The 22,564-nt window shown below is 42.8% G+C and overlaps 1 protein-coding gene across 8 annotated transcripts in view; it reads left to right on the top strand.

Annotated features, from left to right (window-relative positions):
* The window catches only part of PIAS2 (protein inhibitor of activated STAT 2), a 31,087-nt gene extending 27,961 nt beyond the window's left edge, over positions 1–3,126 (top strand). For 2 of the 8 annotated variants that reach the window (XM_063423805.1, XM_063423809.1), the window contains exons 13-14: positions 471–508; positions 1,137–3,126. In XM_063423805.1, the coding sequence (XP_063279875.1) occupies positions 471–508; positions 1,137–1,322 (224 nt within the window). In that variant the 3' untranslated portion in view covers positions 1,323–3,126. Of the gene's footprint in view, positions 1–470; positions 509–1,136 lie in introns of those variants that run through there. The other 6 variants (XM_063423806.1, XM_063423810.1, XR_010083620.1 and 3 more) reach the window with 5 other exon arrangements.
* The last annotated feature ends 19,438 nt before the right edge of the window (positions 3,127–22,564 follow it).

Below are 22,564 nucleotides of genomic sequence, written 5' to 3'. Positions count from 1 at the left end.
AATGTTTCCTTATTGGCTGCCCGTGGGTGGAGGAAGAGACCTGCTGCTTGTTTTTGGACTTGTGCATGTTGTGACTTTACTTCATTCCAGCATCTTTAATGTGATGACACTCTTCATGTCCCAGTTTGGCCAAGTCAGGTACAATATGCAGTGAAACTTGCATTAATGAACCAACAGCTCCAAATGGCAACCTCCATCTAAGCAACCGCATTGAACCACCCAGCAATATCCAGTGAATAATACATCATTATGTCATCCTCATTCTTAAAAAGAGCCACTTGTACTAGATAACTCGTTTTGCTGCTGCCTGAAGTAGTCGTTGAGAGTGGTGTCACAGTGGTATATTCCATTTAGAAATTCTGTATGAATTGCAAAATCTGTTCTACAACCACAAAAAAAAAAATCCTTAAATTTGTTGTGTGTGAATAAAAGAGAGGCTTGTCTGTTTATCATCCTTCTCTTCTTCCTAGGTCTGGATTTTCTTTCGCTAATCCCAGTTGACTCACAGGTATGTTTCTGATCCGTTGTGGGGTTAATTTTCAAGTCTGATTTTTGTGATGTTGTGCTCTGATAATTATCAGGGTGCCATCATCCAAACTGCGTTTGCAGTTCACTTGCTTAGACCTAACTAGGAAAACGTAGCAAGAGCTGGTAATGAGGATGCATTAAAGAGGATTCAGTTTAGCCTTTCTGTGATGAATCCTGGATTTGAAACTCACTTTTTACTGATAGTTTTTAAAGTAAATACATGCTCAGCAGTAACTTGAATATACCCAGAGTGTATTTGAGGCCCTGGCATAGGCTGCACAGAGCTGCTGCGGAATTGTCCAGGCTGGATGCAGCATGGAGCAATGTGGGATAGTAGGAGTCATCCCTGCCCATGGCAGGGGATAGGATGAGATGAACTGAGCTTAAGGGCTCTTTAAAACCCAAACCATTGTGGATAACAAAAAGGGGAGGGTGAGGGAGCAGGCTGGTAGCTGCCATCCCTGCTTGGTCACTGATTTTCAGACCTCTGCCTCCACGAGGCCCCGCTAGGAACGCGCCCGGTGCTTGTTGTGTGGGGAAGATGTATCTTCAGAGCATACATTTCCCTCGTGCAGTTAGTCTCTTCACTCTCCATTGTTTGTTTCAAGCAGTACTGTCCTCCTATGTTTTTGGATAGTCTCACCTCAACCTTAACAAGCAGCACGCCTGGCAGCATCATCACCTCCACCAGCCACCACGAGAGCAGCACGCACGTTAGCTCCTCGGGCCGGGCCGAGGCCGGCGTCATCACCAGCAGCGGCGGCGGCGCGCCCGACATCATCTCCCTGGACTGACCCTGGGGGCAGCACGGGACCCCGCAGGCATTGCACACAGCTGCTGCTGCTGCTGCTGCTGCTCCTTCCCACCCCCGGAATTCCAGCACCTCACGCTGATATTTATTTGAGAGGATTTGCCTCCTGGGAGAGTGGGGTGAATTCGTTGATGCTAGGAAGAGAAGCGGTAGAATGATTTTGGGTTGGGTGTTTGGTCGTTTCTTTTTTTTTTCCCTCTTTTCCCCCTGCTTGTTGAATAGCTGGTATAGAAAAGGCCCTTTTGAGAACACATGTTCAAGCTTTTGGTTTGTTCTGGGGATATAGACTTTCTGTTGTGTGGATTCCATAAGTGGTTTCTAATTTTGTTGTAAAACACAGCAATAATGTAAAAACAAATGATTTTTTTTCTTTAATAAAGAAAAGCACTTACTCTAGGACAACAATTAGGACAAACCTGAAGTGTAAGAATTAGTGAATTTTTAATGTTTTCACTGGGGCCTGTAATAAACTTCATTAAGAGAATGAAGCTTTGAAATAGCCATGACATGTGTTTTGTCTTGTTCCCCACCTCCCCCTTACCTGGGGATGTACAGGAAGCCTCTGTAAATGGAGTTGTTGGGGGTTTTTTTCCTAGTCTCATGTTCTTTGCAAATGCAACAAGAGCCTAAGCTGTGACCTCTTCCTCTTTATGTTTTTTGAGCTAGGAAGGGGACAGACTATCTATGCAAACCCTGCATCACACAGTCTCTGTGCTGCCATGTTAAAATTGGGACACCTTGCCACCACCGAAAACTCCCAGTATACAGCTGAGTGCACAGCTGCTTTCTGTGGCAGCTGTAAGAAGATGAAATAGGAACAACTTTCTCCAGCGCAGGAGTATTTTCTAGGATTTCCTGATTATGGTTTCTGTCTCTTCAGCAGCTGCTGTATTCCACGTGGACTGTGAGGAAGGCTTGGCTTTTTAGGAGATAGAAGCCATAGCTGCACAGTATCCCTACCTAGTTTTGAATTGTGTGTTTAGGGCTTAATGATGCTTTGCCCCGCGTTTCCTAGCCTCTTGATTGTTGCTTTTCTACTTCAAAGGGAACAACTTTCCCCTGTTTTATTCCTATTTTATGATGACTGTGCTGCTTTGTTCGTGTGTACGCGGTGTCTGCCCACACACACCTGGGGATAACCTCAGCAGTACTGTATGTGGAAGAGGTTACAGACTAGGAGAACCAAGTCATTTCCATGGAGCTGGAATAATGGTATTGTCTATGTATGCTGAAATAACAGCTTTTCTGAGTGTTGCGTTTCTGTTAAGTAACTGTATTTGAGATTATTCCTTCCCTAATGACCAGATATTAGGTTTTTTGCTAATTTTATGTTCCTTTTTTCTTACCTCTTTAGTTGGATGTCTGGTGCTTTTTGCCTTCCAGTACTGTTACAGTATTTGAACCAAGTACATGGATGAGAAATATTGAAACAGGATGTTTTGTAACTTTTGTCTACCCTGTACCCGTACCTTTAATGCTGCATTACTGTTCCTTATTGCCTTTTTTGTATTATGATTTTTAACAGCAGTCCTGAGTTCACATGTTGGTCTTAATAGTGCACCCAATTTTCCTTTTCTTTTTTCTTATCTGTTTAATATTTTGTACCTGTTAAGGATCAGTTGTTAGCATGATTTATTTCCAATAAAACCATGCTTTTCATGAAGTTTTTCCTGATGGCCTGCAGCAGATCAGTGCTTTCTGCATCACCATTGCACGTCGACTTGACCTATAAGTAGAGTGTGGAAAGAGGTTCCAAGAGTAATTCTGAATAAAAGATTTAAAACTGGTCTCTGTTGAGGATGCTGTTTGTGCTCTTAATGTCAAACTCGAGGGTGGCTGAACTGGCTGAGGGGATGGGAACATCTCACATGCACATCAGGAAAGTGAAGGAAGGACAGGTGTCCTTAGGATGTGGTATAAACCACTCAGGGTGTAATAAAATACAGCTGCAGTTTTGTAAATTACTGTACCCCGTGTAGAAGGCAGTAACTGGGGCTGAGGTGGGATTGTTGTGTTCTTTGAGTCTGAGGTAGGCGTGGTGCATTTAGCTTCAGACCTGCCAGAGCCATGAGAGCAGCAGTGCAAGCTGAAGATATTTGGGCCTGGATTGTCACAGGTTGTGGTGTGAGTGCTTTTCCTGCAGTGCCAGTGAACACAAGGGGTGTGTAACCCCTGAGGATGAGGGTGTGCCACGGGCTCAGAGCAGAGCAATGCCCCCTTCCTGCTTCCACAAGAGAACAAGGAATGTGTTGGGATGGATGGGGAGGGGGACAGGGGCTGCAGCTGAGGTGGGGACTGCACCGCCCCCGGTGTAGCCAGGTGTGGCTTTGGTTCGTTTTCATTTCAGCAAATCCTAAAACACATCAGTCTATCCAAGAACTTCTGACAAGAGAAAAGGCTAGATAACTTCTTGCCTCTTTCTTTCCACTGTGGGAGTTCATGGCTGCTGCTTTGAGTGGACTGTTATCAAGTACATCTTTGAGCCAGCTGCAGAAGGGCAGTAAAGCTGATGAGGTTAACACACAAAGTTCCTCCCACTGCACAGATAACACATCCTATGAAAGCCTTGCTGCACAAACTGCCCTTTCCCTCCTCACCCATTCATTTGTTATGATTTTTTCTGCTGTTTCTAGAAGTGAGCTAGCTGCTAAAATCCTAGTGACAGAAAGACTCTGCCTTCTTCAAGGTTCTGAGCCTGAGCTGGCTTCTGATTTTCATACTCTCCATCAGATTGGAGAGCCATGGAAACAGGACTTTCCTGCCCAACACCACCACACCTGCTCCAGGAGACTGTGCACCTGTCCAGCAGCAGGAACAGGCATTTCCTGAACCAGAAAATAGTGTGACCACAGCCCCAGGGCAGGGCCTGTCCCCTGGGCTGGCACTGCTGGGGCACCTCCAGTGCTGGGGACAAGAGAGACCCTGAGGGGCTGGAGCGTGTCCAGGGCAGGAACGGAGCTGGGAAGGGGCTGGAGCCCCAGGAGAGGCTGAGGGAGCTGGGAAAGGGCTCAGCCTGGAGAAAAGGAGGCTCAGGGGGGACCTTGTGGCTCTGCACAGCTCCTGACAGGAGGGGACAGCCGGGGGGCTCTGGGGACAGGGACAGGATGTCCTGGTTCCAGGCAGGACAGGGTTCCTTTCCACAATAGCTGGGAAGGGCATGGCCAGGACCTGGGGGTTGTTCTGTACCACCTCCCATTGCCAGTCAGGGGAGGAAGGGAACCTCTCAATGGAGTGGAGGGTTTGCAGTTGGTTGTGCTCCATGGTGACCACTTTGCATACGAATCCCTCTCTTTTATACACTTTTATCAGCACTGTTGCTTTCACTGTTTATTTTCTTATCTCGTTGCTCTTTCCAGTAAATTGTTCATATTGTCAAGCCCTGATCTTTACCTTTTGTGCCTCCAATTCTTCTCTCCAGCCACCACAGTGGTGGGGATGGTGTGGGAGGAAGAGAGTGATTAGTGAATACTATTCCTAAAATTCTAACTACACAAGAGCAAATGGCCTCAGCTTGTGCCAGAGGAAGTTTAGACTGGAAATTACAGAGAAATTCTTCACAGAAAGGCTGTTGGACACTGGAAAGGGCTGCCCAGGGAGGTGGTAGAGTCCCTGTCCCTGGATGTGTCCAAGGAGTGACCGAATGTGTCACTTCAGTACTCTGGGCTGGCGACAAGGTGGAGATTGGTCACAGGCTGGACTTGATGATCTTTGACTTGGAGATCTTTTTCAATGTAAATAATTCTGAGAGTCTCTGATTCCAATGTTAGCAGGGATTTTCTGTATCTCTTTTAAATCTAAGTGGTGGGCACTGGAAATCTTACCTGGAATTTGTAGGTCTAGGTACAGTTTCTTGTAGGAGGCAAGGAACTTAGGGAAAAAGAGGGTGTACCACACTTGGAAAGAGGGACAGGCAACTCAGGAACTGTTCAAGGATGTTGCTGGGTCATGCAGAAAGAAAAATGGAGAGGTGAAAGCCCAATTAGAACTTACTCTGGCCACTTCTGTGAGAGACAGTGAAAATGTTTTTATAAATACATTAATGGCAAAAAGAGGGGCAAGGAAAACCTCCATTCTTTATTGGATGGGGAGGAAGCACAGTAACTAAAGATAAGGAAAAGACTGAGGTATTTAACACTTCTTTGCCTCAGCTTCCAACAAGAAGACATTGTTCTCAGGACAGATGTCCTCCTGAGCTGGTGGATGGGCGCAGGGAGCAGAACAGCCCCCTGTAACCCAGGAGGAAGCAGCTGGTGACCTGCTGAGTCATCCTGATGCTCACAGGTGTATGGGATTCATCCTAGCGGGATGAGGGAACTGAGCAAGGAGTTATCCAGCTATTCCCCATCCCTTATCATCAGTCCTGGCTCTGCAGGGAGGTCCCAGAGGACTGGAGGTGCCAATGGGAGCCCATCCCCAAGAAGGGCTGCAAGGAGGATGTGGGGAACTGCAGGCCTGTCAGCCTGCCCTGGGTGCCCAGCAAGGTGATGGAACAGATCCCCTTGAGAGCCATCCCAGGGCACCCCCAGGATGGCCCAGGGATCAGAGCCAGCCAGCGTGGGTTCAGGAGGGGCAGGTCCTGCCTGACCCACCTGATCTCCTTTTATACCCAGCTGACCCACCTGGTGGATGAGGGAAAGGCTGTGGATGTGTCTAACTGGACTTCAGCAAAGCCTCTGACACCATGAGCCACAGCATTCCCTGGAAAAGCTTCAGCCCACGGCTTGGGCAGGTTCCCTCTTTGCTGGGAGAATGAAGAACTGGCTGGAGGCTGGGCCCAGAGAGGGATGGGGATGCTGCTGCATCCAGCTGGTGTCCAGTCACTGGTGGTGCCCCCAGGGATGTGTGTTGGGCCCAGTCCTGTTTAACGTCTCCACTGATGATCTGGTAAGAGGACTGAGTCCAGTATCAGCAAATTTGCAGGTGACACCAAGCTGGGAGTCAGTGTGGATCTGCTGAGGGTAGTAGGGCTCTGCACAGGGCCTTGGACAAGCTGGATCCAGGGTCTGAGGCCAGTGGTGTGAGGTTCAACAAGTGCCAGGTCCTGCACTTTGGCCACAGCATCCCCTGCAGAGCTCCAGCTGGGGACGGAGTGGCTGAACAGTGCCCAGGCAGAAGGGGACCTGGGGGCTGTGACAGTGACTGAACATGAGCCTGCAGTGCCCAGGTGGCCAAGAAGGCCAAGGGCTCCTGGCCTGGATCAAGAATGGTGTGGGCAGCAGGAGCAGGGAGGTCATTCTGCCCCTGTGCTCAGCACTTGAGCACTTGAGCTGCACCTCGAGTGCTGTGTCCAGTTCTGAGCCCTCTAATTTAGGAAGGACATGGAGGTGCTGGAGCATGTCCAGAGAAGGGCAACAAGGCTGGGGAGGGGTGTGGAACACAAGTCCTGTGAAGAGGGAGCTGGGAAGGGGCTCAGCCTGGAGAAAAGGAGGCTCAGGGGGGACCTTGTGGCTCTGCACAGCTCCTGACAGGAGGGGACAGCGGGGGGGCTCTGGGGACAGGGACAGGGACAGGAGGAGGACACAGTCCTAAGCTGCACCAGGGGAGGTTTAGGTTGGACATCAGGAAGAAATCCTTCAGAGGGTGATTGAGCACTGGAATGGTCTGCCCAGGGAGCTGGAGCTGTCACCATCCCTGGAGATGTTTAAGGAAAGACTGGCTGTGACACTCAGTGCCAGGGTCTGGGTGACAAGGTGACGTTGGGGTCACAGGTTGGACTCCATGACCTCAGAGGTGTTTTCCAATCTAATTGTTTCTGTGATTCTGAACTGAAAGTCTTTTCCCATCCGTCTCCCAGAGCACAGGGGATTCCTGTTAGGAAATCAAAGAACATATCTTCTGTCTAAGGGGACAAAACTTGACCATTCAGCAAGAATTCCTGCCAGAGCAACAGTGACGGGAGGCACTTTCTAGGTTAAAACCAATTGTGGTCTAGGCAAACTGTAAAGAACACCATTAGACCTAGGTGGATTTTTAACACAGGCCTGTATATTGTCACAGACAATATACAGGCAACAACAACCACATATGTCAAATTAGGATGTAATTTTTATTTTTTTTAAATAGGTGATCATGCCATCACCACACTTTGTTCACGCTCTGTCTGGATTAAATGTGAAGCCCCAAAAAATTTTCATTTCCTTCCTGGTTTTAAGAGGAAAGTGTTAGGACAAAACTGGGCAGTGCATTACACACCATGAAATAGAACTGATTACATCTTACCTAGAAAGTTATCCAGAGGTGGAACAAACTTCTTGAAGCCTTTTTCTTTACAGTTTCAGGCACAACTTACCAACGATCTCCAGGCAGAATCTGCCAGTGATCAAAGATTCACTGGAAAATCCTGGCTGTCACTGTTGGATCTCAATCTGGCAGTAAAACCTAGTGGGAAGGAAAAAAAAAATTAAAAAGGGATGAGCCAGCTACAGGAAAAAATAGAACTGGCTTATTGTGAGTTTCTGCATAGACAAAACTCTAGAACACCCTAATGGTAGCTAGGAAACTGCTGCTTTTCAATTAATTCTTTAAAGCAGGTAAAAGTGAGGCCAACTCCCACTTGTGGAAAGATCTTATGTGACCAAGTTAATTGGCAATAAAAAGGCAACATTCAATTTGGACAGACAGAGTGAGATATGGAGGAAAAGGTGTTCCAGATGTCACAGGGACTGACCTGGTCAGCTTGAGCTCCTGGGGCTATTATAAGCACTCAAACGTGTTAATTCAGTGTTCAGAAGCAGCCAAGGTGAGAAATGGAGTGCTTGCACCTCTGAGGAAAGGAACAGGACACAGAACAATACGTTCAGTGACACCCTGTCCTTCATGGTGAACCTGAGCAGTGTGGCTCTATTATTACCAAAGCAATTACTGCAGAGAAGGTTCCAGAAGGGGAACACGAACAAAGCCCTGAACACACTCAGCCAGCTCGGGCCCTCCGGCGTGGGAAAGGCAGCAGTGCAGTAGGACAGACACAGAGGGCTAAAAATTAAACGTGGAAAAAGACATCCTACATACTCAAACCCAACCATATAAGTATGTAAATTATTACTTTGAGCAGTTAGGTTGCCACTTAAGACTTTAAAATTGACCATCTCTCACTTCATCACTGATTACTTAAGCAGGTACCACACTGATGCTTTGAAAGGAGCCAGCACCAGAACAAAATATGACATTTCTTGCAGTTTTTCCATGTGAGGAGTTCCAAAGGTGCCCCATGAAACCTCTCGATGTCACAGGATACTCCTGAAGTTCCTTTTTTAAAAGGGAGGAGTGAAATGGGATGCACAAACAAACCACAGTACCAGAAGAAGGCCTCTGTTCCACACTCTGAAGTTTCAGGGGCAACATAAGAAAGATCACATTATTTTAAAGGTTGCCTTAGGATTGGCAAGGAGGTGTCCTGTCATCAAAGCTCCTTGGCTGGCATGGTATCCCTCTTTTAACGTTTAAAATTTGCACTAAATTTCCTACCCAGCTGCTGTTGGCCACCAATTCTTCCTCCCAGGCTTGCTGCAAAGGAAAATCTTTACTTAAAATGATGGAAACCCAACCTGAAAAGGAAAAGTCTGAGTGTGCAGAAGCTGCCATGTCTTTCTGGCACCCTCTGCTGGCACCAAAGCCTGGAGGAGCTGGCTGCCAGGAAAAAAGGAGTAAATTATCTGAACTGGAGATGTTCTGAGCAGAACATGTACAGGACAGTATTTATCAGACAACCAGTCTGATAAATACTGTACCTGAAAAAACGCATCAGTTTGGCTGAGAAACATCACAACAGCTGCAAAACTCCCTTGCCTTGGTCTCACAAGTCATGGAGGTGGAAAAAATTCTGCATTTTGCTCTTTTGTCCTTATACTCACATCCCTCAGCCCTGATGGCCAAGGTATTTTTTAAGCAGCTGGGCTTGTGTATTTCCTGCCCACCACCCAGCACTGGGGTCTGGAATGAATTTTTAAAGAATATTTTAAATCTTCTCATTGCTTTCAAGATAGTTAAGATAAATTGGTATGTGAAAAGCTGGGCTTAATGATAAACAAGTACTTTTAGGATGGAATGCATTTTCCAGACTTTTTGTGGAAAATTTTAATTTACTAAGAAATTCCAGTTATTCAAAGGCCAGAAGTTAATGTTTAAGCAGTTCAAAAAGAGTTTATTTAAAAAACCCCAATTCTTTCTGCTCTTTCTAGTTATTTAGGAAAGCCATTACTTGTTATCCCAAAGGTTTACTGGCAGAAAGAAAGGAGAGGAGTTACCTCCAAATAGTAACTTTGCCAGAGGAAAGGTAATTTATGAAGAACAATTTACGTACCCACCTACATTTTGCTATTTCCATTTAATCTTTTCAGCACTTAAGAATAAAAAGCCTCCTAGAATCACAGAATGAGAATGGTTTGGGTTGGAAAGGAACTTCAAGTCCATCCAGTTCCACCCCCTGCCATGGGCAGGGACACGTTCCACTGTGCCAGGCTGCTCCCAGCCCTGTCCAGCCTGGCCCTGGGCACTGCCAGGGATGCAGGGGCAGCCCCAGCTGCTCTGGGCACCCTGTGCCAGGGCCTGCCCACCCTCCCAGGCAGCAATTGCTGCCCAATCTCCCAGCTGGCGCTGCCCTCTGGCATTCCCTGGCAGCCATTCCCTGGGTGCTGTCCCTGCAGGCCTTGTCCCCAGGGCCTGTGCAGCTCTCCTGGAGCCCCTGGAGGCCCTGGCAGGGCTGGCAGCTCTCCCTGGAGCCTTCTCTTGTGCAGGTGAACTCTCCCAGCTCTGCCAGACCTTAGAATAAGGTTTGCTATCCTAAGAATTAACCTGCTAAACTAAAAAAAGCCTAGGCTTACCCTGTTACAATCAAGCCAAGAAAAAATAGTGTTTTACCTTAAAGACTCCCCAGAACTAGCTGGCAGAATATCTTCAGCAACTTCTTTCCATCTTGGCTAGTGGCTGATTTGCTGAGCTTTCCATTTGCTGGATCAAAATATCGAAAGAAGATGTTTATTTTTATTCATCCAGTTTGAACTCGCGGAGTATCCACTTCCCCTGCAAATTTCCACTTACTTACTTTTGAAAGGAAGCTTTGCAAAGTTTCACATTTAAGCAGAGATTCAAATAACAGAAGGTGGCTAATTTCAATATAGAATAACTGCTAGAAGTCTGTTGAGGCAAAGGATGGCTTTTTTTTAGTGTTGGCCTTTATGGGGGTCTTTTTTTAGTTTTTGTTTGTTTTTTACTTTAAACACTGACTTTAACATGCATTTTTCCAGGTTGGACAGGGTTTGGAGCAACCTGGTTTAGTGAGAAGTGCCCTTGGCAACAAGTTGGAACAGATGACCTTTATGGTCCCTTCCAATCCAAACCACTCTGGGATTTTATTATTTTTAGGCTTTTACAGGGAAACGGGCACTTCAAGCAACTTTGCTATCAAGAATTCTCCACTCTGCTATCTCTAACTGCATTTGGAAGCCTTGCTGAAATAATTTAAATAAGATAAATCCTGGAGGAACCTATGAGCTGCATGAGTCAAGGTTGGTCAATTTATTATAAGGTACAGAAGACAAGCAAATACACTGAACTTTCACACCTGTGTAAATCATTCAGTTAACAGCAAGCTGTGTACACAGCTAACAGCAAATCGAGCCTGTCGATTTCAGCTATTTCAGGTTCATCAAATTCACAGAAATACTCACTGGAATCATAAGACTGGATTTGGTCTATCATCTCGTGTTTGTGCATTAATTTTACCCGTGCAGGCCAATGAAATCATTCAGGTTATGAAGCTGTGAGAGTGAATCTTCTCTGTGCTCTTACAGAGAAGAGAAGGCACACACAGAATATCTGCACGGCAAGAAATTTCCCATCTCAGTGCTGCAGCTTAACACTCAGATACTTAAATATTTTTGTTGCAGGAGTTCCAAACGGCCACCTGGGGCTGCCCGTGGGAGCTCAGTTCAGCAGAAGCACTTGTATGCACCGCTGACATCCTCAGAGTGTCACTGTGGTATCTCAGCATGGATCTGCAGCCTCCCCTCTGCTTCCTTTCCACCCCGGAGGCTTCTCACCATCTCTTTCACTTCATTTCAAGCTCAAGCGCAGCTTTGAAGCAAGACTTTCATTCCATATGGTACGAATATTTATAAAAAAGGTTAAACTGAAACTCGAGAAATAGATTTGTAAAGTTCCCAGTAGGATCTGGATCCAAGTGGATCTGAGTAGGATCACTTTGTGATGTTAACTGAATTGTTAGTGAACTTTATCTGGCATGTAAAATAGGGGTGGCTCATTCCTGCCACAAAAATGGAACTGGCCTGACTTAAGGGGTGGCTGAGATTCATGGAATATAAGGATCAGAGTAAAATTCTAGCTGGGAGACCTTTGTTTCAGTAACTGGATAAGCTGCAGTCAATTTTAGCTGTAAAACAAGCCAGTACCAGAGAATTCCATCTGAACAAAGGGAAATAGGACTAAAACCTGGTGAGAAAGTCAGTCTTGTACCTCTTTGCTGGAAAAAATAGTATCTGAACCAGCCCAGTTCTGACAATTCCTCACCTTAACAGCTGGACTGCCAGAGAAAATTTCCAGTTGACTTTGCTTTTTTGTTTTACAGTTCTCAGCTGCAACACAGGAAATACTTTTTTGTCTTTCTATCCGACTGTGCTTCCAGAGATATCCAGCACATTATCATATAATTACTGATAGAGAAACAGAGACTTACATCTTCAGATCAAAACAGAGCAAATTAAATCTCAGTCAGGAATAGCAGAAAGGCCAGGTTTCTTGTTGTGTAAGTGTCAGAGCAGCAAAGTGAGGCACAGAAAGCAAATCTTACGGATTTAAAGACCCACAGCTCCCCTTCAGCAGTTTGCCCCAGGCAGATGTCTGACATTTGGGATTTGAATGACACTGAGAAACTGCCTTGAGGGTACACATTTTGTCACTAGAGGATGATCTGCTTTTTGAATGCTCCCTTCCTCCCAGTTGCTTTCATTCCCCAGTTGTTTAGTCTGAAATAACATCCCCAAAGAAAGAACATGGGACAATAAGGGGGGAAGGAGACTGAAGAATGAATCTGAACTGCCATAAATGCATGCAATGATTTTGCTTCAAAGGCTGGTACTCTCCAAAACTGGATTTTAACCACAGTAAAATTTTTATATCTTCTTTACCATAATATCACTCACTGGTCCAGTTTCACCTTCTCCATAAGTGGGAGTGATGACAATGACATTTTCCAAAACACCCTGGTGAAGTTCCTCCAGCTCCAGCTGCAATCTCAGCAAAGATTTGTCCATTTTGTTCATCATTAGTATGAGCTTGTTATGTTCTGCAATAGCCTGTCACAGAACTGCCTCTGTCTGTACAAAAACCCCTTAACAAAATTTAAGTACAATTAAAGCATGTACTATATATGGGCAAGACCTCTAATCTACTGGGTAGAGTGCTGAGTGGGAAAGTCAAAGTGGTAACAAAACCATCATTCTCAGTTGCCTGTACTTTTCTAATGGAACAAGAAGAGAGACTGGCAGCTCCAGCTTCCACTTTGAAAGATCAACTTCATTTCCTGCATTTCCTACATTATTTCCCTCATTCCTACACACATGTATTTACTCTACATTCAACACACAGGTTGGATATGTGTTGCAGCAGCCCTGTTGTGAGAGGGTAGAAATGAGCCAAGACACAGAGTTCTTGTTTATCACAGCATGAAAAGGGCTCTGGTTTATTCCTCTTTACAGCTCAGCCATCCTGACCCCAACTATTCCCTGACTCTGGCTGCAGCAAGCTCCTGCTGTGGGTTTGCCTTGCAGCCTCTGACTGCTGCTTATTTCCTGCTGCACTCTGACTGCAGGGATTGGTGGGCAGGCTGTGACTGCAGGTTCCAACAGCAGGCTTTAACTACAGACCCAAACTGACTTCACAGCATGGATTCTCTCTCCCCAGGATCCCTCTTCATGATCCCCCACTCCCCTTTATGATACTTGTCTTTATTGGATACAGCTGTGACCCATCAGAGAAGAGGCTGAATTGGGTAGTTAACGCAGATGTTAATCAACAGGGGCAAGGTCACCTGTATTCCCTTCTCCTACAGATATGAAGTGCTCCAATCTTCTAAGAAAGAGGAAAGGCTGTGGACTAAAAAAGCATATCATATTCATATCATATCAATTCAATTAATATCATTAAAGTTAAACTGTCAGAGAAACAAGCTTCTCCCATCACTTATGATTTTGTTTTTCCTTCAGAAGAAAAACTAAAATACACTGAGTTCTTTTCAGCTGAAGAGCATGTTTACCCGAAACAGTCAGGCACAGCAGGGGCACCATCAGTGACAGGAAGGCTGCTGTGACTTCAGAGAAGAAATCAACATTTCCAAGAAAGTCAATTAAGTTAATAAGAAAACCCAAACCATCCCTGAACTGTCTGATGAAGGCCAAGGTGCTGTCTGAGAGTTTGTAATTCACAGAAATTGCCCTGTAAGAGAAGAAAATAAAAATAATACAGTAATAATGTTTCACTTTTCTTTCAATTTTATAAGTTGCATTGTTTGGGCAATTACTGTGCCAACACTTTCATGGTGTCAGTACTTCTTAATATATTCAATGTAGTAATTTCTAAGGTTATTAAGACCTAAAATTCTGCTTTTGATGTAATTAATTTTTATTCTTGTTCAAAACCAACACCTCAACATATTTGACACAGCATGGCTTCACTGTGAGACACTTGTAGAGCAACGCTCCAATTCACTTCAAAATTTATTCACTTTAAAACTTTGCAGTTGCAGATATGAAAGATAGAGGAAATAACAAGACATAGCCCTCCACAGTAAGAAATCCACTAAAAATGAAGGATTCTACTAAGAAACTCTCCAAAAGCTTCTTCCTCCATGCTGAGGAGCAGGTGAGAATGGTCAGTGGGCACCACCCAAGAGCTCTCCTCCAAAATTGTCCAGATTGCACTCTGAGGACTGTGAGCTTCTGTTCTGTGATGCACAGCTTGAGGCACATGTCAACTTAAAAAAAGATCTGGCGAGAGGGAAGGCTTTCAGCAGAGCCCTCTTCTGTCTTCAGATTTTAAAGAAAAAGACAGGAAGAAAAGATAAAAACATAATTCATGTAGATTCAACTATAATACATCCTTCTTGCTCTTTTTCTGTGTGTCTGTGAATCAGGTTTCTCAAGCTCTGGCTGAAGAAATCATGCTCTATACACTGAGGAGTCTGACAAGGTTGATTTGTTCTGTTCTAGTATGAAATTCACCCTGAGGAGGGAGGAAAAAAATGATGAAAAATCAGCTATTGCTTTCTTTCAAAGTATACAAATGTTGATACGAAGTTTTAGAGCTTTACTGTCATTAAATTTACAACCTTAAGAGGAAACGAGGTTGCTCATACTTTTACATTTAGTATTACAAATATCCATTCACATTTTTGGTGTGTTTGTGTGAGTACAGAGAGCAGACGCATAACTTAAAATCCAGCCCTGGTTTTGTACCACAAAGCATCAACCACTGCAGAAAATGAAGAACGAATGAAGAAAATGAAGAAAAATTGCAGAGATGGAACTGATCATCCCTTCAAAGTATTCCAGGAGGGTTTGGTGCTCACAACAGACAGCTGCAGCTCTCACCAGTGAGAGCAACTTCCCCTCTCCTTCCACCTCTGCTCCTCACCGTGCCAAGCCCTGCTCCCACTGCAGATCCCCACCTCCCAGGATCTGAGCCCTCCCAAGTGAGCTCCTCTTCCCAGACTGCAGCACACCCTGGGTCTCCTCCTTTAGAGGATTCAAAATTTAAATAACATTAATTCTCAAAAAATCTCTACACCACTTAGAAACTGGTGGCCCAGGTCAGCCAAAAACCTCTTACAAAATGTTAATGAGCCAAGTGCAGAATTTTTAGAGCCCCTTTCACAGATTATATCACGGAAAGAAATAGTTCTTATTTCCATGACTCTTCTGTCTCTTGCTAAGAGTATCTACCCTTTTTCAGCTTGTAAAAAAAAGAAAGGAAAAAAAGAAATGAAAAAAGAAATCTTGACACCCAGAAGTGCTGGTATTTATCTGTTAAATACATGAGACACCTTAGCAAAGCCAGGTGAGATGTTACTAATCTTGGCCTGTCTCAGTCTGTCACAAGCACCTTTAATGTGGCTATTCCTGCAAATCCTCTTAATGCAGGAAGTGCTTCACAGGGACAGGGAAAAGGACAGAAGTGGGAGGAAAAATTATAAGGAATAGCAAACAAGTAAACACAGAAATCCCATGTTATAGTAGAGGTTTGTACTTGTTGATGCAGTGAAGAAAAGTACCCCACAAGAAACACCTAAATAAACCTTGTCTGAGCTGGAGTCACAAATGACTGAAAAATCAAATTAAGCACGCGTTTCTATTGCTACACCAACAAAAGTTTCCAACACAGCTGCTGTGCTAATGAGCACATCTTCCTGCAAGGATAAGATATTAATTTAAAATATCAACCAGCCCAGCTCAAAATATAATTAAATGTAAGGGACAAAACAGGATTTTTTGTACATGAACAGATACACTGTGGATATAAATTACTGCATGTTCTCTTACTAACTTTGGATCTTTAGTTCAAGTTTTTTTAATTGTATGTTTTCTCAGAAATTGGTTCTCATTAAAATAGCCAAGTTCTGCTTGGAAATGAGAAATATTTAAGCAGTAGCCTGGCCTTTTCACCCCCAAATGTGTTCTTTCCCCACAGTCCTTTTCATTTATAGTTTCTTTCCTACTTAAAAGTCTGCAGAAAAAAGCCAACCAACCCCTTCTTCTTTTGCCACCAAGAGAAACTTAGCATAAACAAAATAATTTTTAGTGTATGTTTACCCACCTCATGTGAAGGTACCTAATTTCTGAATTTGACCCATTAGGTTATTCTTCAGCTTAATAAAGAAACAGTAATATTCCTTTTCTAGAAAGTTCTATAGTGCCCTGGCCCCCAAAGTCTCACTCACACTTACATGCTTTTGAACTTTGAACTATTTCTTTCTTCTCTTTCTTTTCACTTTACAGATGGCACCACCACTTTTCTTTTTTACTTTTATAGATTCACCTGATTTTTTAAGTTGTGCTGGGCTAAAAAATTATAAAATCAAGAACTCTTAGCAAGAATTAAGTATAATGCCAGAAGCATGCTGCGTACACTTGTTTCATAATGCAAATAAATACCTAAGTGTTGAGAAATTCACCTACCTGCTCTTTGTTCTTCCTAATTTTACACTTTCTTGGTGAACTTTGCATCTGATAGTTGGCTAGAAAAGATAATTGCAGTTTGAACTGAAACTTTTTCCATTGTCTTCAAGCTTCCACCATATTTATGCACACAGGCCACACTGTGGTTTTCTTTTGGGACAAGGAGCAGAGATGGCCACAGCTGTTTATTTTTATTTCTTATTTTAAGCTTCCTACATGTGTCCATTGACACTAATTGTAAATGTAAACATCATGGACATGTTATTTCAACAGGATTGGTTGTTACCCTGTGGTAGGAACTTCAGGATTATGTATCAATAAATGCTATCCATGTCCAAACATTTTATTCACCCCTTCATTTACACAAATTCCAGAATAAGCCTGGGCATGTGTGCTGCTCAGCAAGAGAGAAAGGCACTGGCATCACAGTGTTTTTGGTCTTAAATACAACTGGAAACACATATGCAGATTAAAAATTAACAGTGACTTCAATTTTAAGTGATTTTAATTGAAGAGCTGTTACAGAATTTCTGTTCTGCTCTGTCAGTCGGCAGTCAGATCAAAGGTATCTTGCCAGGAAATGCTTGCTGCAGAGGGGTTGAGATTCTCTGTGTGCTCCAGCAGCAAGCAAGAAATTAATGAGGTGAAAGCAGGATCTGTAGAAGGGAGAAACATCACCACTTCATTAAAAACAAAACTTCACTTTTCTTCCCCAAAACTCCCAAGTTTCATGGCCAGTAGAAGCAGAAAATGACCTTCCCTCCTTTTGACTTCTAGCTGACATTATTTGGGTAGCCCATATTGCAGTGCTGCCAGTAATGCCTCCAGACAAGGCTTCTTCTGCAGGGCATCTCTTAAAGATGTTGAAATTCTTATTGTAATGAACAATTACATGCTTCACCTCAGAAATAAATATCCTGAAAGCCAAAGAACAATGAGAACACTTACATAAGCTGACATGGGTAACTAGAATGTCCATTTCAGTGAAAAAGTAACATAAATGCAAAGAAAGACTACAAAAATTTGAGAAAAAAAATTAAAAAGGGAAAGAATTTAAATAGCATTCATTCTCAAGAAATGCCAAGGTGTACAAACATCTGTTTATCACTTGTTCACCAGAATAAAAACACACTCAAAATGGGTGAAGCATGTTATAAGAATTGCAGTGATTTAAAAGAATCATAGAATTGTAGAATCCCAGAGTAGTTTGGGTGGGAAGGAACCTTAAAGCTCATCCAATCCCACCTCCTGCCATGGGCAGGGACACCCTTCACTGTCCCAGGTTGCTCCAAGCCACATCCAACCTGGCCTTGGACACTTTCAGGGATCCACAGGCAGCCACAGCTTCTCTGTTCAAAATTAACGGGACAGGCTTGCTCAGGAGAAAAATATATTAGAAGAAAACCAAAAGACTCACTCAGTGAGTGTAACTTACTGATTTTCCCTATGAAAATTCTGATCTAAATGAGGCCAGATCATTGGTCTCAGAAGCCTTCTACAAGCTAATTCTGTGACCCTAGATGAGTCCATTGTAGCACTGCATCATACACATACACGTGGCCTTTTCCCAAAGCAGTGCCCTTATTGCAAACACTGATGATCAGGGTTGAACCCTAAATCTTACAGTTGAATTCATAGTTTTGATTCCAGGCTTGGAGCAGGTAGTCAGTGCTGTAACCCCTCATTAGTTACCTTTAAAAGCGAGTTAAATGACTGATCATTTCCCTGTTGGAACTCAGGGATGACACCAGGTCCCCTTAAAAATAACTCGCTGTCATGGAAAGCACTAAAGTAATAACAGCACTTCACGTTTCTAATACAGACTTTCATCCAAAAGCGTCTTTTAGAAATATTGGGTAATTAAATTGTCAAGCACAGAGTGAGTGTGTGAATGACTTCACTGAAAAGTGCCAACTTCAGGGACCAAGCTAAGGGAACATTTATACAGTAATACTTCCTAAGAACTGAAGGTCAGGAAAGATGAATATCGAATCAAGCATATTATTATTATATACAAAGGGCTATGGATGGGATAAATGGTAGTATCAGCCCTACAGAATGAAAGGTCCTTTTTAAAACCCCTGTCAGCCTTGGGTGTGGAAAAAATGCTGCTGTAACTTTCCACAGAGCTGCCAAAGGAGAAGTTGCAGGGCTTGGCTCAACTGGATGAATCTTAATGGGATTAAATAATTTTAAAAATAACAAAATAGCAAGAGCACACACTCAGAGAGCACCAGAATGTGGAAATTCTGGCCTGCGGTTTTTTGGTTTTTTTTTTTAATTAAACAGCAATTTCAGTGGTCATAAATGCTCAGTCAGGAGTTCAAAATTACACGTTGCCGCAGGGACATTGCTCGTTTTATTAAAAAGCAGGTATTAGTTGCACCATGCTCCTCAAAGCAGTACCGTAACAGAGGAAAAGCTGAGAGCTCCAAACTTTCTTTGGCCAGACAATTAGCAACTTCACATTCAGCAGGCTGCAAACCCAGTGTGTTTGATGCCTTATCAGCGCTTGTATTTGAAACAAAATAATCTATATGACCAAAGTCCTTTCCTTGGCCAAGAAAGAGAAGGGCTCTTTCATTCATCTCCTTCCCCTGAACAAGAAGAAATGTTCACAAGACATTTCCCTGCCAAGTTTTTCCTGCCCAAAGGCACATTTTTCTTTCAGCATATCTTCAAGAGGTTGTGAAGCAGATATGAAATAGTTTCCTTTAAACAACCTGGCTGTGTCACAGCAGAGGGAAAGTGCTGTTGTTTTGTTCTGAAGAGCTGAGTGTCCCTTGTAAGGGCCTTGCTTGTGCAGTCTGAACTTCAGTTCTTTGTCAGCATGAAGAGTCAAAAAACCAGATTTTTCTTGTGTCTGTGTGCATTTAAGCACACAATTTTTGGACCATTTTGCAGATCTGATGCTCAGGCACAGTCCTGTGAATATAACTGAAATTTGTTTTCCTCTGTCTTTTATTCCTTTCCAATTTATGCCAATCTGTGCAGGAAAACAAAGCTTACAGAAGTGTTGAAAAGTTTCCAAGTTAACAGGTTCCTGGAAAAAAACACCTGATGTACACTGGCATGCCACTTTCATGGGCATTTTATTCTTTATGTGACCTTCTTTACATTTAAAAATGACAGCTCTTCCACAAAGTGTCTTTCAGCTTGTTCCCCACCCACAAAAACCTTCTTACAGGTGCTAACCATTCCTCTTCCCACATTTTTATTATTATTTTTTTTTTTTTTGCTAAAAGCATGGTCTTTTGTGTTTCTGGAGCAATTACTGTCCGCACTCTCTCCTCCACAGCATTGCTTCAGCCTTGGGTATGGAAAGTGCTGTACTGAACCCCCTCCTGGCTGAATCTTCAATCAATATAATCATCTAAATTGTTCCTGAAGAATGAAAGAGCTGTGTGCAATTCAGCACACATTTTAAAGGCAGAAGGAAAATTGAAGAGACATTATTTTTGTACTTCCCTTCTGCCAGACTTGATTCCTTTAACATGCTGGGGTTTGCTTAGGGGGAGAATCTAAAATGATTCTGTGCAAGTGATCAATTGTTCTGTGTTTAGAGCACTGTAAATAAGAGCAGACCAGCAGTTCTGGAGCACTGGAAAATGTTGAAAAGAGGTTTGTCAAAGGGTAGCTGAGGCTTCATGAGGAGAAGCTGGTTCAACCTGTACCCAGTATTTTACCACCACTGTCCAGGGGGTGCAAAGACCCAGAGCCCTTATTCAGTAATGCATATTGGAATGTTAAAGAATTGCTTGCTAGTTAACACTTGTGTGGCAGGAGATGCCATGATGGAATGGAATTTCCCACATCTAGTGTTTCTCAGAGTTTTAATCCAGTTTCACTTACCCTGTTTTGCACTGGATCCACCCTTTCTCATGCACATATTCAGATTTTTCCTGTGTGCTTCATTTTGGTCTAGGTTCTAGTTTCTATTCAGTTCAGACACAGAGGTTTGCCTTGCTTTGCACTGCATGGAGTACTTGGTTTTCCATTCCTTGTCTATTCAAATAAATTTTTATAACATTCAGTGGCTTAGAGGATGGTGTCTCTGATATTTACTGCTACAGGGGCTTGTGTGGACAGGCAGGACTCTCTCTGGCTATCATCCAGGGTAGCCAAGAAGAAGACAACTTAATTATCATTACTCTATAATTTCCACATCAGTGCTGCCTCAGATCTTGAGAATTCCAAGTACATCAGAGGAACTCAAATGTGCCTTCAACTTGCTTGTACATAGGTGACTTTGCCCTGAACAATTCATATTTGAACCCTCCCTGGATAAAAATGGCACAGACTTAGCTTAAAACATGTTTTATTCTGTAAATCAAATGTATTGACTAAAATATTTTCTCATTTGCATTATTAAAGCACTGCAGTTAAGCAAAATCATTCTGCAGCCTATTTATTTGATTTACCAATTACATTTCTTTATGCCTACCACTAACAGCTCTGAGGGATCCTGTCAAAACAGAAGGTTTAACACATTTCAGCAGGTCACCTATTTGGATTTCTAGTAAGGATGCATGAGAACCAAAAAACTCATAACTTTATTACTAAGTCAATCTACAACAAAATCTTTTACTGTTGTCAGATACCTGATGGGGGCAACAGCTTCTCTTCTGCTGGTTGGTAATTCACATACTGTCAGGGAGCAGCCCTGCAGGTTTCTCATCAAGGAAATGCTGGATCTCAAAATAACTCGAATTATTTGCCTCAAAAACACTCAAAATAGTATTGTAAATATTCTGCTTTACAACATCTCTGTGTGAATAAAAGCCTGTGATGGATAAGTGCATGGGAGCAAAAAGATATTAGAAAGGAGTTTCTAACACTGACCAACACAATGTTAGAAAATCTGCACAAATGATGCCAAGAAACCTCATACAGAGCAGAAAAAGTCTAAAAGTTTTGATTTTCCACGAGTAGGAAAAGAAAATCAGGTTAGTTGTAAGTTGAAGTTGTTTGGCATAATAATCTTTGAAAAGCAGTGGATAATTTTAACTCCCAGTATTTGGGATTTTCCAGAATAGCACTGAAAGTTTCTTTAATCTGTTGCCATAGTTTTTTTTTTTTTTAATTTGGAAATATGTTACCTCAAGCAGCATGTATGTTTGAACTTTGAGTATGGAACTTAATTTCATCTTGATAATCAGGGGTGTATAGTTATAGATTAAGTGTGACTTTAACTTTTCTTTCTCTAGCAGGCTTTTTTTCTAACAGCACGTTAGTCCTTTATAGGTATTAATCAGAAAGCTGGTGAATTATTTTGCTGCTTTTTTATGATGAACTTTTTTTAAAAATTATGCATCGGCTACAGTCAAACAATCTCCTTGGATTTTGCTTGCACTTCAGAATCACCTCTGTCCACCTCATGAAATATGAGGAATTTGACAGAGATATCTCCCTTGGAGGCCTTACTTAGAGAGAGACAGGCACTTCACAAAGGCATTTCAGCTTCTTGTTTGCCTGTGATGTGTTGTGACTGAATGACAAGAAGGACGTGCCATATGATATTATTTCTGCTCTTTCACTGGATGCCGTGTAGGAACATCTGATATTAATTCTAACACATAACAGCAGCACATATGATCTTCAAAAGTGCTGCCTTACTGCTGCATTTATTCAGTTCCCCTTAAATCAGTGGGATTTCTCTCGTCATTTTAAGCAGTTTTGTCCCAAATGACTATTTTTGAAAAGCTGTAAGAAAAAGGGTGCTAAGCAAAGATAACTATGTGTAAATTTGAAATGGATTGTGTGATCATTTGTGTTAGTGAAACACACTTGCTTGTCTGCCTGGACCAAATGATTGAGTAGGTAACTCATCCAAGCTCATTTAGAGTTTAGGGCTGGCCTCGTTAAAAGGCTGCATTTGGGAAATAAATGAAAGACATTACTAAAAATTTACATAATTTCTTTGCCAAAAGGTCCCTGCTCGTGAATGAAATTAACAAGGCTTCCTTATCTTAAAATAATTTATTATTATAACACATTTTACAATTATGTATTATTATTTTAAATTATAATTTTCAATATA

Source organism: Prinia subflava, chromosome Z (genome assembly GCF_021018805.1).
Source record: "Prinia subflava isolate CZ2003 ecotype Zambia chromosome Z, Cam_Psub_1.2, whole genome shotgun sequence".
NCBI lineage: Eukaryota > Metazoa > Chordata > Aves > Passeriformes > Cisticolidae > Prinia > Prinia subflava.
This window is presented reverse-complemented; position numbering and strand designations above follow the sequence as displayed.